Source organism: Zalophus californianus, chromosome 13, assembly GCF_009762305.2.
Source record: "Zalophus californianus isolate mZalCal1 chromosome 13, mZalCal1.pri.v2, whole genome shotgun sequence".
NCBI lineage: Eukaryota > Metazoa > Chordata > Mammalia > Carnivora > Otariidae > Zalophus > Zalophus californianus.
This window is the reverse complement of record NC_045607.1, coordinates 73,883,331-73,899,602: the sequence shown is the minus strand read 5'-3', so window position 1 is coordinate 73,899,602 and position 16,272 is coordinate 73,883,331. Positions and strand designations below refer to the sequence as shown.

The 16,272-nt window shown below is 47.7% G+C and overlaps 1 protein-coding gene and 1 long non-coding RNA gene across 3 annotated transcripts; one reads left to right on the top strand and one right to left on the bottom strand.

Moving 5' to 3' along the window:
* Positions 1-2,096: 2,096 nt before the first annotated feature.
* On the bottom strand, positions 2,097-5,759 carry LOC118356181 (nuclear pore-associated protein 1-like). Its single transcript, XM_035723479.1, has one exon. It carries the CDS (start codon positions 5,757-5,759, stop codon positions 2,097-2,099), a length of 3,663 nt encoding a protein of 1,220 aa, XP_035579372.1.
* A 2,638-nt stretch (positions 5,760-8,397) lies between these two features.
* On the top strand, positions 8,398-11,572 carry LOC118356171. Of its 2 annotated transcripts, none has more exons than XR_004819505.1 (3): positions 8,398-8,589; positions 8,680-8,799; positions 11,259-11,572. It is a non-coding gene; the product is annotated as an uncharacterized LOC118356171 (long non-coding RNA). The 2 variants fall into 2 exon arrangements; XR_004819504.1 differs by having other exon boundaries at positions 8,677-8,799.
* Positions 11,573-16,272: the final 4,700 nt, after the last annotated feature.

Genomic DNA, 16,272 nt, shown 5'->3' with positions numbered 1-16,272 from the left:
AATAAAATAAAAAAAAAACTGGGATGTCCTATTTGAACTGCTTGGTGAAGGCACCTAAGGCACTTTTGCCTAAGGACCTCATTAAACATGCATCTATATGTATATACCCTGTCTCCATCCGTCTCTCTGGGTATCTGTCTATCAATCTCCCTACCTACCTATCATCTGTGCATCTATCCTTATTTATAGAAGAATAACAACATGGCTCGTGAATTACTTCCTTACCGTATTTGAACCTTCCAAAAATCATGCAAGGTAAATTGGCCACGGAAAAAAGCCCTGAGTTCACTGAGACACTTGAAGGTTGGGTCTACCGTTTGTCAATGCACAAGCAATAAATAGTGCCGAGAATTCACCCCTCATCTTCTCTGTCCTCCTCTCTTCCCTCCCTCTGCTGACCGTATGCCGGCCACATTAGTTTATAACTGCTCCTTGAGGGTATCAGGGACCCTTCCTCTGGGTCTTTGCAGTGATCATTCCCATTATCTGGAATGCTTTCCCCTCAGATACTCGATTCTTTCACCTCCCTCTAGCCTGTTCAAATTCCACTTTGAGTGAGACTTACCCTGTCCACTGTTCAAATTGAAAGCTGTGCCGCTCTCTGCCTACAATCTTGATGCTCCGGGTGCTACTTTATTCTCCACAGCACTTGTACCTGGCTACCCTACCAGCTAACTTACATGTCTGTATTTTTCTCCCCTCCAGCTAGAATGAAGACTCCACAGAGTCAGGAATTTTGCCTTTATTAAGTTTCTTGGCGTTCCAGAAAAGTGTAGGGTCAGGCAGAACTGGGCACGCTTGTAACGTATGTGAGTTGATGCTTTAGTGATTTAGATCCGAGCTGGGTTGATTATTGAAGAGGATCTTTTCCCCTGCGTTTAAACAGCACTGATAAATTCTCAGTAAACTGAAATTTACAACAATTACAGAGCAGGCAAGCGCTCTTTCTCCCTTTGTTCCTCCAGGCTCCAATCTGTCCTCTCTGGGTGAAGTGGGAACATGGCAGAATGACTGGCCTACGTCTAAATTAAATAAGAAGGCACACACGAAAACATTTAAAGATTTTTAAAAACTAAAATCATAAAGAGTGACTTCCTTTGACACATCAGGGGTTATCCCACTGCTAGGGAGGTCATAGTGGGGGTGGGGAGAGGAGAGCGAAACACAGAGGGAAGAGGCGAGGGTGAGTCACCTCATCTCTCCCTCCTTTGAACCTCATTTCCTCCTGGATTGTCATCCCTTACACTCAAAATGCAGACTCCAGGAGTCAGCACTAGAAGGCATAATATGTGGCTACTTCCACATCCCAGTCACTGAGATACAGAAAATTTTGCAGAGTTAATTTCGAAAACAAAACAAAACAAACCCCATAGTTGGTGGTTCAACCCATCACCACTCACACAGGTTACTTCCTTCTCCACTGTTGAGACAAGAAGACACATGGGCAAAGGCAGATTAAGAAGAACAAAGTTTTATAGATATAGAAGTATGTATAGATAATCTGGGAAAGGTAAGAGTCCTAGGAGGCAAATAGGTAGGGGGAAAGGAAGTATCTGTAGACGGCAGTGGCACCCTGCCAGTTCCAAGACTCGGGAAAACTGGCCCGGAGCTTCGGTCAGCCAAGTTAACATCAAGCCAGGGATGGCAGACACACAGCTGATGATACATGCGGCTTGCTTCTATTCTCCAACCCTGGAACTTCTCGAATCTCGTGTAGTGCTAACCTGGGCTCCTGTGCCCCTCGCCTGCCAACACACACACCCCACTACCCCTGCAGGGTGGCTCCTTCTGACTTGTGGTAGAAAGAGAACAGGTTAAGTTTCATTTAAAGGGGCCGAGCCCCTTTCTGGTACAGCAAAGTCCATTTACTGTTACATATAATTGGCAGAGGAACACGTGTTCCATATTCGTTGAGACTCGTGTCAAAAGAAAGAACCTGGTTGGTGGTTCCGATGAAGCCCTAGGCAGGTTATGAAGGTGCCATGCCCAGAGCATAGGAACAGTGGGCCAGGAGCCTCCAAACACTTTACTGGCTCCTCCAAAGTCAGAGGAGTACCCTGACTAGGGGCAGGCCCACGTGTTCCGAGTGGAGATTTCTAAAATTCCATGGGGCTATCCCCCATTGAACCATCAGTGCTGTGGTTGGGGGTGCTCCATGTGGTCTGTGTGCATGGGGGACCATTCGTGTTTCCAGTCGTAGTAGATGTGGTGCTGATCCCCATAGCACCACCTGTCTTAGTGCTAGGTAGGCTCCGAGTGTTCTGATGGCAGCTGGTGACCCAGAGGCCTGCCATCATAGATACGATATCTTTTCCAGCTGTACCCCCTGTGTTTGCATCAGGTGGGCCACTGTTACGCTGATGTAAAGCAGGAATACCAGGATTTCCGGTCTTGGGAGTGATGTTGTTCCCGTCCTTCACGCCACCTGTATGCTGGGCAGGTGGGCCCAAGGTGCTTGGAGGGAGGTGAGAACTAGAAGTGGGTTGTAGCATATAGTTGGTGCTGGTACTTGCAACTGCAACAGAGGTCGTGTGGCCAGGCGAGCCCCAGGTGTTCTGTAAGGGGGAGACACGCGTGTCCCTTGACACATCTCTCTTCACCTTGGTGGTGGCTCTCCCACCCGGAGCAGGTTTTCTTCGTTTGGATGAGCCCCAGGTGCACTTACGGGTGGTGGGCACACTAGAGCCTCCCACGGTGGGAGCAGGGCTGTCCTTTCGCACTACGGCACCACCCGTGTTGTGGGCGGGTCGGCCCTTGGCGCTCCGATTTAAGGGGAAAGCAGACACGCCTCTTGACCCATTTCTCTCCTCGGTGGTGGTGGCGTTTCTGCCTGGAGCATATTTTCTTTTTTTGGATGAGCCCTGGGTACACTTATGGGTAGTGAGCACACTAGAGGCTCCCACGGTGGGAACGTTGTTGCCTTTTCCCAGTAGCGCACCACCCGTGTTTTGGATGGGCTGGCCCCAGGTGCCTGGATTTAAAGTGGAACTGGCCATATTTCCAAATCCTGGGACAGTACTTGCCCCTCCTACAGCTGCAGCCATGTTGTATTGAGAGGGACCAAAAAGAGGAGCGGAAGTGGTGCTGGGTGCCCCGTTCAGTCCTGCCCCATAGTTGAGTGCTCCAGATGCCTGTGAGTGAGCGGGACCTGGGACGGACACACCAAATCCAAAGCTCCCACCGCCCGTGGGGGCTGCAGTTCCCGTAAACACAGGTGGGCCCGGAGTAGTTAGTGTAAGCGGGGAGCTACTGAGCCCAGCACTGGGCATCCCAGTGGCAACTGCAGAGCCAGTAGTGGTAGATACACCAATAGGGAGAACACCTGTCTTGTCACCAAAGGCCGTCTGGTAGTTGACAGTAGTGCCAAATGCAGAGCCTGCAAGACCTGATTGCATTCTGCTGTCTTTGGGTAGCTGGGCTACGGGAGCGGTTGGGCCTATGGCTTGTGTCGGGGCTCCTGGGTTTCCCAACAGGTAGGAACTGCCAGCCTGCTGCCCATTCTGGTTCCCAAATGCGGGCTGAGAGGTGATTCCTGGGGCAGAGTAGTTAGAAACCGAGGTCTGTGTGATGGCTGACTGTGCAGGTAATTGGGTAGAGTTATGGGCCACGGCAGTGCTGCTACTGGGCGGTGTGTTGTCAGAACCAGGAAGTGCACTGTAGAATGGGAAGTGGCTTGCCCCGGACTGAGGGGGAGAGTGAAAGATAACGGCCTGTGAAGGAGGTGTGGTATCCATAGCATCAGGGTCAGAGTGAGGGTTGCAGTTTGCAGAGGTGCTGCCTACTGCCGTGGCGGTGATTCCAGAATTCATGAGGGGTAAGCCAGTGGTGGAAAGTACCAACCCTGTCTGCTGTTGCCCCGCCAGGGTCCCCTGTGTGGGCTGAGAGGTGATGTTGAGGCTGACGGGTTGATTAAGAACTTGGGTGGGGCAGGCGGCCACCGATGTTGATGGGCCGGTGGAGACTGGAACCTTTGCAGTCTGTGTCTGATTGCTACTGCAGTGGCCCTGGGATAATAAAGGAGAGCTCACCCCGGGGCCTGGGGGAGATCTGAACATGACAGCATGAGAAGGAGGAGTAGTGTCCATGTCAGTGACATCCGAATTTGAAGTACCATCAGACGTCAAATTTGCAGATGACGTGGCTGTGATGGCAGATGGAACCGCCTTAGAAGTGATAGCCTGAGCCACAAAAACAGGGCTCACTGGGGAAGGGACTGGAAGAGGGGTGGGTAGGGAAAGAGGGGGAGAATCTACACACATAGGGGTCGGGGATTCTCCTTTGGAGGAGGGCGGCTGTAATGAGAAGGTTGAGGTGTTAGGAGGTGTGGAGTGGTCCGAAATAGGTGTTACAGCGGTGACTGGATGAAGAGGGTGTCCATTCTTAAGTGGAATTTTCCCAGTGGGACTGGAACTAAGAGGAGGAAGAGAATCGGTATTTCCTGTTGGGGAAGATGGAGGGACAGATGGGATTGGGGGCCTGGCAGATAGGTCAGCCAAGTCAGTAGTAGGAACGGGGACTTGGAAAGCGTGAGTGGCCGGGGGCAGGGAGTCTGCAGTCTCCGAGGCAAGTGGGGAAGAGGAAGGGGCAGGTTGAGTGGCCCAGCAGTCTGCCAGGGTCTCTGTTCCATCCTCCAAGATCTTATTCCTCTGACCCTTGGTCTTCTTCAGGGTGCCCAGGTTTTTGTCAATAACTATGCAAGGAAGCTTAGGAGGTGGGGGCAACTCGCCTCTACCCCACTGCAGTGGTAATGGTGATGGCAGAGGCACAAAACGCGGCATGGATATTTTCCTTTTGCAGGGCCTACTGGTGGCAGATACTGGTGGAAAAGAGTACTTGGAGGAGATGCCTGAAGGCTTATCGCCCTCTGTCTCCTTCCCTGGTAAGTGTGGTATGCTCTGGATAGGCCGATGGTTTTCAGCCCCCACTTCCTTTGTTAATCTCTCCTGCAGCAAGGGGCAGCTTGGGCTTGGGTCGGAGAGCCTTACCGCATCTGTATCTGGCTTCGGAAGAGGAACAACATCGCCAGCAGGGCCATGTGAGGAGGTGACAACAGGGCCCTCAGAGGGGGAGCTCACCAGAGATATCTGAGCGTTCTCCCCCAAGCTGTCTCCCGGGGGATTGGGAGACTGCTCCACAGGTGCAGGGCTGCACTGGTGGGAACTGAGCACTCCACCGGTCTCCAGGGGCCTGGATGTCAACGGTGTATCCCCACTGCCCTGGGGGGCCCTGTTCCCATCATCCTGTCCGCTGCTCTCTACAGAATCCTCCATCCCTTCTCTGGGCACTGCTTGGACCTTCTCCTCCATCCCCTTTGAGCTCGGAGGGGGTTGGTGATTGGATGGTACCGGCTTCACAGCCTCGACTACGGGCTCAGGTAGCGAACGCAGGACAGTCCATTTGCGCCCTGGAGGAGGGATCCTCACAGTTCTCGAGGGTCTGAACATCCTGGAATTATGGACGGACAGCACAGGTTGTTTCGGAGGGTCCCTCCAGTTCACTAAGGGGAGGAGGCCCAGAGGGGAACAGACGGCCTGAGGGATCGGATACCGCCTCTTTGGCTCCACGTGAAAGCTCGCTGTTAAAGCCGCACGATGCCGCTGGCATGGCCCGCACCTAGGGCAGGGGGCAAGTGCAGGAACAGCAGGGTGGTCCCGGCCAGGATGGGCAACGGCGCAGGCATGAGTGGCCCGCGGGCGAAAAAGGCCTGGCAGGAGACGGCGCTTGGGCGGGGGACGAAACTTACACAGCAAGTTGCCCATGTGCAAGTTGTGCGCTGAACGATCGCGAGATCGGAGTGTAAAACCCGGAGAGAGCCTCCGGAGTTTGTTACTCTTCTCGAGGTCAAGCAAGCACTGGGCAACGCAGCCTGGCGCTTGTGACGCGGTCCCTGAAGAATTTACAGAGAAGGGCGGCGCATGCCCAGCGCGGGAAGTGAACACTTCAGAGGGCAAAGGGCGAGGCCCCGGAGCCCCGCCCACTAGCCTCCAGCCTTGAGACTTCCTGCTGCCATTGGGAGTTGGTTAGCACCGACATGGGCACCACGGCGCGTACTGCGTGGGACTGTGTGGGACGGTGTGGGACTGCGGTGCCCCCCCCCCCCCCCCCCCCCGCCGGGCCCTTCAGCGCCTGGGTGTGTGTCGCCAGCCCTTCCCTCGAGCAAGCCAAACAAGCCAAGCATGGGAGCCTCCCAGCGCTGCGAGGGGATGGCCCTATGCCTGACGGAACTGCCCTGCTTCCGCGTGAGGCCTGGGAGCCAGGCCACCAGAGGCACCTGCCGGGCGGCGGAGGTTTCAGAGCCGACTCCGAACCCTGACCCGACTAGATGCTGCATCCCGTGACCTCCCTTTGTGGCAGGCAAGTTCTTTCTTTCTTTTTTAGGAATTTGGCAAAACTGCATGTATCATGTAGATCATGGCTTACTTTACTGAAGTGTTTTCTCTCTCATGGGGCTGATGTAGGACATTAGGAACATGACATGCAGACGTTTCAGAACCAAGAATCATACGATCAGAAAAAAATATATACACATTATAAAGTTTTACATATATTTATTTGTTATATTTAAAATAGCATTGGACTTGATTCATTTGTTACAAAATTAGTTTTAGAGCTCTGTTGGTGAGATTCCTTTTACAGTATGTTAGAGCAAATTTGGACTTCCATCCCCAACAAACTTTGAGGTTGGCAGGACACAGAAGGTCTCACTCAGACCCACATTCTGTTTGAAAAAAAGGAGAAATATTATAAGCCCTTTCTAACCTCTCTAGGAGCAGAAATGATCTACAGCTATGACATTTATCCATAATTCCTTGATATCATTTGAGAAGAGTTCAGTAAGGAACAATTTCTTGATTTTGTTTGTTTGAACAAAAATAGCAAGTTTGTACAAATTTTGGGCAAAGATTTCTTATAGAAACTCTGAAAAAGGTGGTCACGTCAGACATATTTGAAAACCATAAATTACAGTCATATTCTTCCTTTTTTTTTTTTCCCCAAGAAGGAAGAATTAAACATATGATGAGTATTAGGACTTCAGGACAATAAAAGGAAATTTGGACAAGGATATCCCAGAAAAATCTACCTCTTTATTTTTCTTGTCAAATGGGAATAGGGACAAGGTGCTTTTTTGAAATATCGACCATTCTCTTACTTGTCCTTGTAAGGCAAAATAATTTAGATGGCAAGTGGTCATTCTGAGATAATACGGCTTGGCAGAAGCAAACATGTGGAGACAGAATTTGTCAAGGTAATGTTTTTAAATGATTAATCATTAATAAAAATATTTTAATAGTAACAGCAATTTATAGATGCCAGGAAGATTACTTCTCATTTGACAATTTATAAAGCGGTCATCTCCAGTTATGGCAAATGAAGCCATGGGTGGGCAGCCTTGGATGGAATTTGTAGTAGTGACGGTGAACTATAGCTAACAACCTGTGGTTGACCACTCATTCCCCGTGGCCTTGTCTTGCTCGCCAGCAATCTGTTGTAATTCATACAGAGTAATATGGAGGGCAGACCGAATGATCCATGGAGCTCATTAAATGAACTTTTATTCCCTAAAAGAACTTTTGTCTCCTCGTTTTCAGCTCCTCTTCTCTCTTCTCTTTACTATAATCAAGGCTCAGCAGAAGTAAACTGGCTTTGTGCAGCCCCTTCTCAGGGTGGTCTTTTCTTGATCATTCTATTCATCACTCCTACATTTCACTTTTTGCCTTCTAGAAATGTATCAAGATCTTTCTGTGGTTGATGACTTCCACAATCTCTTGGCTTTGATTGGTATTCATTTTGGTATTTCTACACTTTGATTAAAGATGATTTCAAAGGGAACAGAAAGTAAATACGTTTTTCTAGTCGGCCATCTAGAACTGAAAATACCTGTTGATTTTAGCATCCAGTATTCCCATAGGAAAAAAAAAAACAAAACCGAACCTGACCGTTCACAGATGTAACATTCAAGATTTCAACTTTTCTTGAGAAATCACTAAAGATTTAGGATGCAGTAATTTCTGATGGGAAAGTAATACCTGTCTCATGGAGTTGATTTGAGGATTAAATGAGATCATGAACATGAAAATTCTTTGTAAAGTTTAAAGTTTATAAAAATGTTTTTTATTTTTTATTTTTTGCTATTTCACTTTGAAAGTTGTTTATGACATTGCTTATGTGAGAAAATGCCTTCTGGTTTACTGTTTGTTTGTTTTTTTTTTTTAATGATTTTACTTATTTATTTGAGTGCGAGAGAATGAGAGATAGCACGAGAGGGAAGAGGGTCAGAGGGAGAAGCAGACTCCCTGCTGAGCAGGGAGCCTGATGCGGGACTCAAACCCGGGACTCCAGGATCATGACCTGAGCTGAAGGCAGTCGCCCAACCAACGGAGCCACCCAGGCGCCCTGGTTTACTCTTTTCAGAAAGAGACTATTTTTCATTAGATCAATGGAAATGACATTGCTTTTGAAGGTTAGGGGTAAAAACACAGATGTTCCTTGACACCTGTATAAGTTTATAATATTTTCAGCAAGTAATTTACTCATGTATTCCTCCTTCCAGTTCTGTCGGGGACCTACTACCAGCCAGCTTTGTATCAGGTACTGGAAAACTTTTTTCAAGTTTTAAATATTTTAGGCTTTGTGGGCCATGTACAGTTTCTGTAGCCTCTTCTTCTCCTTCCTCAGCAGGCTTTCAAAATGTAAGAACCGTTATTATCTCATAGATCATACAAAAACAGGCTGAGAACCCGATTTGACCTGTGGACCGTTACTCACTAATCCCTGCTCTACATCTTCACTGAGTAGAAGGTACATCTCTTTGAGTAATTCACTTCTTCTTCTTTTTTTTTTAATATTTTATTTATTTATTTATTTGAGAGAGTGAGAAAGAGCACAAGCAGGGGAAAGGCAGAGGGAGAGGGAGAAGCAGACTCCCCGCTGAGCAGGGAGCCGGATGCAGGGCTCGATCCCAGGACCCTGGAATCAAGACCTGAGCCAAAGGCAGATGCTTAACCAACTGAGCCACCCAGGCGCCCTGAAACGTGTGACTCTTAACCAGGCCTACACACACCGTGGTTAAGAACACAGGTTAACAGCGGTTGAATGTGTCCTAACGTCAGCATGCCAGGAGTTCAGTCGCCACTCGGAAGCATGGTAAGGTCTTGGGACAAATTACTTACCTAACCTTCTTTTTTTCCTGCATCTTAGAAAAATAATAGTATCTCCCTTAAGAAAGGCTGAATAATACGCTTGCTCCAAAGTGTCCTTGTCCTAATCCCCCAAGCCCGAGAATGTCCCCTTAAATGGCAAAAGGGATTTGACAGATGGGATTGTTAAGGATCTTAAGAGCGAGAGAGTCTTTTGGATTATCTGATGGACCCTGAACGTAATCCCAAGTGTTGTTCTAAGAGAAAGGGAGAAGGAGACTTTACTACAAAGATAGTGTGTCCATGAAGCAGGGATCAGATTGATGTGGCCAAAAGCCAAGAAATTCTGGCAGCCACCAGAAGCTAGAAAAGGCAAGGACTGGATTCTCCCTTAGAGCTTGCAGAGGGAGCACAGCCCTGTGAACTCCTGGTTTCAGCCTAGTGAAAATGTTGTCAGACACCTGACTTCCAGAACCGTGGGAGGATAAATGTGTTTTAAGCCACCAAGTTTGTGGTGATTTGTTACAGCAACCGTAGGGAACTCATCGCTCAAAGGAACTCTTAACTCCAGATACGATGTGTGACTGGAAATACACTTAGCAATGCGTCTAATGCACAGTGGGGCTGCTGTAAATGTATGTCACTCTTGGAAACTGAGGCTTTGGTTTTGCGGGATCATCGAAACCAGTACAATGGTCACCATTTTTCTCCATGTTCACCCTGGTAAAAATGCCTGGACACCCTTGTTAGGAAGATCTCCCTCCTCCCCCACAAACTCCCTCTTCTCCTAATGCTTAGAGGGGAAAGATTCCTTTTCCTTACTTAAGTCACATTATTTTCCTCTCTACTTTTTTTCATTACTTTTCATTCAGCCAGTCTTTCTGAACTTTCAAGAAAACAAAGGCATTTCTCAATGGATTCAGGGACTGCCTGAAATTAACATCCAACCGGAATCTTCTTATTTCTAGGTCTTATTACCAGCCATTTCTGAACTTAACTCCTCCCCAGTTCCTGCTGTCATTCATTTCCTCATTTCTCTCTTCTGCTTTGAGTTCATTCTTGTCAACTTAGTCCTCTTCCTAAACACAGCTTATAAGAAGGTAACGCAGCCAAGTGATAAAAGCCTAGGTGGTCAGGTTTTAAATCCCAGGTTTTGCTACCTACCAGTTGTGTGACATTGGACAAGCTATTTAACCTCTCTCATTTCCCCCCAAAAGTTTTCCCCCCAAAAGGGGATATTATGAGTAATACCTACCTTGGGGTTACTTTTATGAGGATTCAGTGAGTTAATCTCACTAAGTCCTTAGAATAGTACTTGTCACAGTGTCAGCAATACAAATGTGTGTGTTAACAATGATAATTGCAAATTCCAGGCACATAACTTTCTCAACTTTCTGTCATCACTTTCAGATACATATTTGGTGAAATCAATGAAATTCTTTTCAAGGGAAACAGAAAGGTATTCCTAACCAGAAAAATAATTTTGAGTGATTGTCCATGTGGCTAACTTAGGTATTTCACGACAGCCTGTGTTCCCCAATTTCCATATGACAGCCTGGATTAGTCCAATGGAAAACTAGGAACTGAACTTCTCTTTTAAACCCTTTATCTCAAAGCCTCCCACCCCCTCTCTTTACCCATAAACTTTCATTTGTCCTCCATGTTATGAAAATCTACTTCTAAGTCTCTGATGTCAAGCTTAGCATGGATTTAACACAAAGGCTCTGTTTACATCAGAGACCATTTTTCGGGCATGGTTTGTCTGGTTTTGTTCGGTTGCCCTCTTCACACCTGTAACCTCAGACAAAATCAGGAGATCCATGTCATGGCTCTAATTCTTGCACCTGTTTGATTCTGCCAGCCTCAGTTTTCCTATTCGGAAGGGGTATCTGAGGACAACACTCTGTTTTGGGACTGCTGAAAAGAACATTTCCAGGGGCGCCTACCTGGCTCAGTCGGTTATCTGCCTTCGGCTCGGGTCCTGATGGGATCGAGCCCCGCATCAGGCTCCCTGCTCCGCGGGAAGCATGCTTCTCCCTCTCCACTCCCCCCCGCCCGCCCCGCTTCTGTTCCCTCTCTTGCTGTCTCCCTGTCAAATAAATAAATAAATTTTTTTTTTAGAAAAAAAGAACATTTCCTGCTCCGTCTCAGATGAAGTATGGAGTGCTGCCGGAAAGCCTGGTTACATCACATCACTCTGGGATCGTAGCAGTGACTGGGTCAGGAAGGGCCTGCGCGGGCCCATCACACCCAGGTGGTTTCTAGGTCTCCAAAATGAATATATTTTAGGAAAAACAATTAAAAATATATGAGAAAATAATAGCTGAAGTATAAAGCAAACTGAAATACAGCATGCTTCTAAGGGGTGCCTGGGTGGCTCAGTCGGTTAAGCGTCTGCCTTCAGCTCAGGTCATGATCCCGGAGTCCTGGGATCGAGCCCCTCATCGGGCTGCCTGCTCAGCGGGAGCCTGCTTCTCCCTCGCCCTCTGCCTGCCCACCCCCTGCTTGTGCGTTCTCTCTTTCTCTCTCTGTCAAGTGAATAAATAAAATCTTAAAAATATGTATATAGCATGATTTTAAACAATGGATGCCAAAGACAAGTAGGAGCACCATAATGACGGAGTAGAAAATACAATCCCAGCACACTATTTTCCCCAGGACTAAGCAATACTTAGTCAATACAGTTTATTGCTTTTCAACCCTTAGAGCCAAGCTGTGGGTAAAACACAGAACGCTTTGCTACAGTTGTACGGGAAAATGTAAATGCTAACAGCACCAACAAAGGCAAACGTGTAAATGACAGAAAGTGAGTTGTACAGGGTGCCTGGGTGGCTCAGTCGTTAAGCGTCTGCCTTCGGCTCAGGTCATGATCCCAGGGTCCTGGGATTGAACCCCGCATCGGGCTCCCTGCTCAGGGGAAGCCTGCTTCTCCCTCTCCCACTCCCCCTGCTTGTGTTCCCTTCTCGCTGTCTCTCTCTCTCTCTCTGTCAAATCAATCAATAAATAAAATATTTTAAAAAAAAGGTAAGTTTGTACAAGGGGAAAGGGCAAGTCAGAGCCGTTATGGGGCACAGTCTCATGCGTAGAGAAAATCATGAGTTTAGGGTGAAAGTTAATGATGTAAGCAATAAATAATAGCTACTCTTTCTTGAGCTCTCCTGTGTGTTAGACCCTAAAGGTTGCAAATGCATTATTATTTGCGTTATTGCAAGCAACCCCATAGGTAGGAAGTGATTCTAATTGAAGTGGCCCATCACCGGAACTGGTGCTTTTAGCCCTATGCTGTCACTTTCGTCACCAATGAAGCCAGCAAAATTACATGAAGTTACTTACAAAAGGGAAGCAGCAAAATTAATTGAACAGGACATTTTGGAAAGGAAGAGGGAGGGAAAACAGTGGGAGTGGAGTTTATCTTCTTCCATCATGTGAGAGTGGTAAAAGCATCGTCTAAAATGTGTATGACGTGATGCAGCAGGTTAGGCACAACGTTTAGAATTATGGGGGTGACATCAAAGTAGCAAAAATCTGTCTCTGGAGAGGGGAGCTTGAGGGAGAAGGGTTGCATTTCAGTATCATTCAAGTTGCCCTTATGCTTATGTATTATTTTCTAAAAATAAGAGAAAATGTCTATTTAAGAAATTGCTTCTACTGTGTCAAGGCATCAAAACATGAAATTCAAAATCATTTTTACCTTTATCCCAGATTTGTTAAATGTTTGCCTTATCAGGATATAACTTTTAGCTTGAAGGCTTTAAAAAAAAAAAAAGTCAAGAGGCATGAATTTTTAAAAGTTGTCCCTGGTAACATTAGCAGGCACGGTTGTGGGAGGGTGCAGGACTATTAGAAGCAAACTGGATTTCAACCTGCTTCTTAGAGGCAGTTCTGTCTACAAAGGGCAGGCGATTCTTTGCAGCCAGGGAGGAGGAGCTCTGATCCTCTGGAACTGTAATAAACAACTTAGAGTAAATGAATCAGGCAGCAGGGTGCCTGGAGGGGTCCAGCAGCCTGTGTGTGCTGGTGTTCTTTGTTTTTACAAGGCTATTCTCCTAAATGTTGCACTAGGCTCAGTGCTGTGCATTTTTAAGCTCAGTTATCATATTTTTCCACGTGTTTACTTCATAAAAGTAGGCACTTTTATGCTCCTGTTAAAATGGGATCTCCTGGGCTCCTGGGTGGCTCAGTTGGTTGGGCGACTGCCTTCGGCTCGGGTCATGATCCTGGAGTCCCGGGATCGAGTCCCGCATCGGGCTCCCTGCTTAGCAGGGAGTCGGCTTCTCCCTGTGACCCTCACCCCTCTCATTCTCTCTCTGTCATTCTCTCTCTCTCTCAAAAGTAAATAAAATAAAAAAAAAAACTGGGATGTCCTATTTGAACTGCTTGGTGAAGGCACCTAAGGCACTTTTGCCTAAGGACCTCATTAAACATGCATCTATATGTATATACCCTGTCTCCATCCGTCTCTCTGGGTATCTGTCTATCAATCTCCCTACCTACCTATCATCTGTGCATCTATCCTTATTTATAGAAGAATAACAACATGGCTCGTGAATTACTTCCTTACCGTATTTGAACCTTCCAAAAATCATGCAAGGTAAATTGGCCACGGAAAAAAGCCCTGAGTTCACTGAGACACTTGAAGGTTGGGTCTACCGTTTGTCAATGCACAAGCAATAAATAGTGCCGAGAATTCACCCCTCATCTTCTCTGTCCTCCTCTCTTCCCTCCCTCTGCTGACCGTATGCCGGCCACATTAGTTTATAACTGCTCCTTGAGGGTATCAGGGACCCTTCCTCTGGGTCTTTGCAGTGATCATTCCCATTATCTGGAATGCTTTCCCCTCAGATACTCGATTCTTTCACCTCCCTCTAGCCTGTTCAAATTCCACTTTGAGTGAGACTTACCCTGTCCACTGTTCAAATTGAAAGCTGTGCCGCTCTCTGCCTACAATCTTGATGCTCCGGGTGCTACTTTATTCTCCACAGCACTTGTACCTGGCTACCCTACCAGCTAACTTACATGTCTGTATTTTTCTCCCCTCCAGCTAGAATGAAGACTCCACAGAGTCAGGAATTTTGCCTTTATTAAGTTTCTTGGCGTTCCAGAAAAGTGTAGGGTCAGGCAGAACTGGGCACGCTTGTAACGTATGTGAGTTGATGCTTTAGTGATTTAGATCCGAGCTGGGTTGATTATTGAAGAGGATCTTTTCCCCTGCGTTTAAACAGCACTGATAAATTCTCAGTAAACTGAAATTTACAACAATTACAGAGCAGGCAAGCGCTCTTTCTCCCTTTGTTCCTCCAGGCTCCAATCTGTCCTCTCTGGGTGAAGTGGGAACATGGCAGAATGACTGGCCTACGTCTAAATTAAATAAGAAGGCACACACGAAAACATTTAAAGATTTTTAAAAACTAAAATCATAAAGAGTGACTTCCTTTGACACATCAGGGGTTATCCCACTGCTAGGGAGGTCATAGTGGGGGTGGGGAGAGGAGAGCGAAACACAGAGGGAAGAGGCGAGGGTGAGTCACCTCATCTCTCCCTCCTTTGAACCTCATTTCCTCCTGGATTGTCATCCCTTACACTCAAAATGCAGACTCCAGGAGTCAGCACTAGAAGGCATAATATGTGGCTACTTCCACATCCCAGTCACTGAGATACAGAAAATTTTGCAGAGTTAATTTCGAAAACAAAACAAAACAAACCCCATAGTTGGTGGTTCAACCCATCACCACTCACACAGGTTACTTCCTTCTCCACTGTTGAGACAAGAAGACACATGGGCAAAGGCAGATTAAGAAGAACAAAGTTTTATAGATATAGAAGTATGTATAGATAATCTGGGAAAGGTAAGAGTCCTAGGAGGCAAATAGGTAGGGGGAAAGGAAGTATCTGTAGACGGCAGTGGCACCCTGCCAGTTCCAAGACTCGGGAAAACTGGCCCGGAGCTTCGGTCAGCCAAGTTAACATCAAGCCAGGGATGGCAGACACACAGCTGATGATACATGCGGCTTGCTTCTATTCTCCAACCCTGGAACTTCTCGAATCTCGTGTAGTGCTAACCTGGGCTCCTGTGCCCCTCGCCTGCCAACACACACACCCCACTACCCCTGCAGGGTGGCTCCTTCTGACTTGTGGTAGAAAGAGAACAGGTTAAGTTTCATTTAAAGGGGCCGAGCCCCTTTCTGGTACAGCAAAGTCCATTTACTGTTACATATAATTGGCAGAGGAACACGTGTTCCATATTCGTTGAGACTCGTGTCAAAAGAAAGAACCTGGTTGGTGGTTCCGATGAAGCCCTAGGCAGGTTATGAAGGTGCCATGCCCAGAGCATAGGAACAGTGGGCCAGGAGCCTCCAAACACTTTACTGGCTCCTCCAAAGTCAGAGGAGTACCCTGACTAGGGGCAGGCCCACGTGTTCCGAGTGGAGATTTCTAAAATTCCATGGGGCTATCCCCCATTGAACCATCAGTGCTGTGGTTGGGGGTGCTCCATGTGGTCTGTGTGCATGGGGGACCATTCGTGTTTCCAGTCGTAGTAGATGTGGTGCTGATCCCCATAGCACCACCTGTCTTAGTGCTAGGTAGGCTCCGAGTGTTCTGATGGCAGCTGGTGACCCAGAGGCCTGCCATCATAGATACGATATCTTTTCCAGCTGTACCCCCTGTGTTTGCATCAGGTGGGCCACTGTTACGCTGATGTAAAGCAGGAATACCAGGATTTCCGGTCTTGGGAGTGATGTTGTTCCCGTCCTTCACGCCACCTGTATGCTGGGCAGGTGGGCCCAAGGTGCTTGGAGGGAGGTGAGAACTAGAAGTGGGTTGTAGCATATAGTTGGTGCTGGTACTTGCAACTGCAACAGAGGTCGTGTGGCCAGGCGAGCCCCAGGTGTTCTGTAAGGGGGAGACACGCGTGTCCCTTGACACATCTCTCTTCACCTTGGTGGTGGCTCTCCCACCCGGAGCAGGTTTTCTTCGTTTGGATGAGCCCCAGGTGCACTTACGGGTGGTGGGCACACTAGAGCCTCCCACGGTGGGAGCAGGGCTGTCCTTTCGCACTACGGCACCACCCGTGTTGTGGGCGGGTCGGCCCTTGGCGCTCCGATTTAAGGGGAAAGCAGACACGCCTCTTGACCCA

Coding starts and splice junctions, on each gene's coding strand:
- LOC118356181 (XM_035723479.1), bottom strand. CDS start 5,759: ATGGGCAACTTGCTGTGTAAGTTTCGTCCCCCGCCCAAGCGCCGTCTC.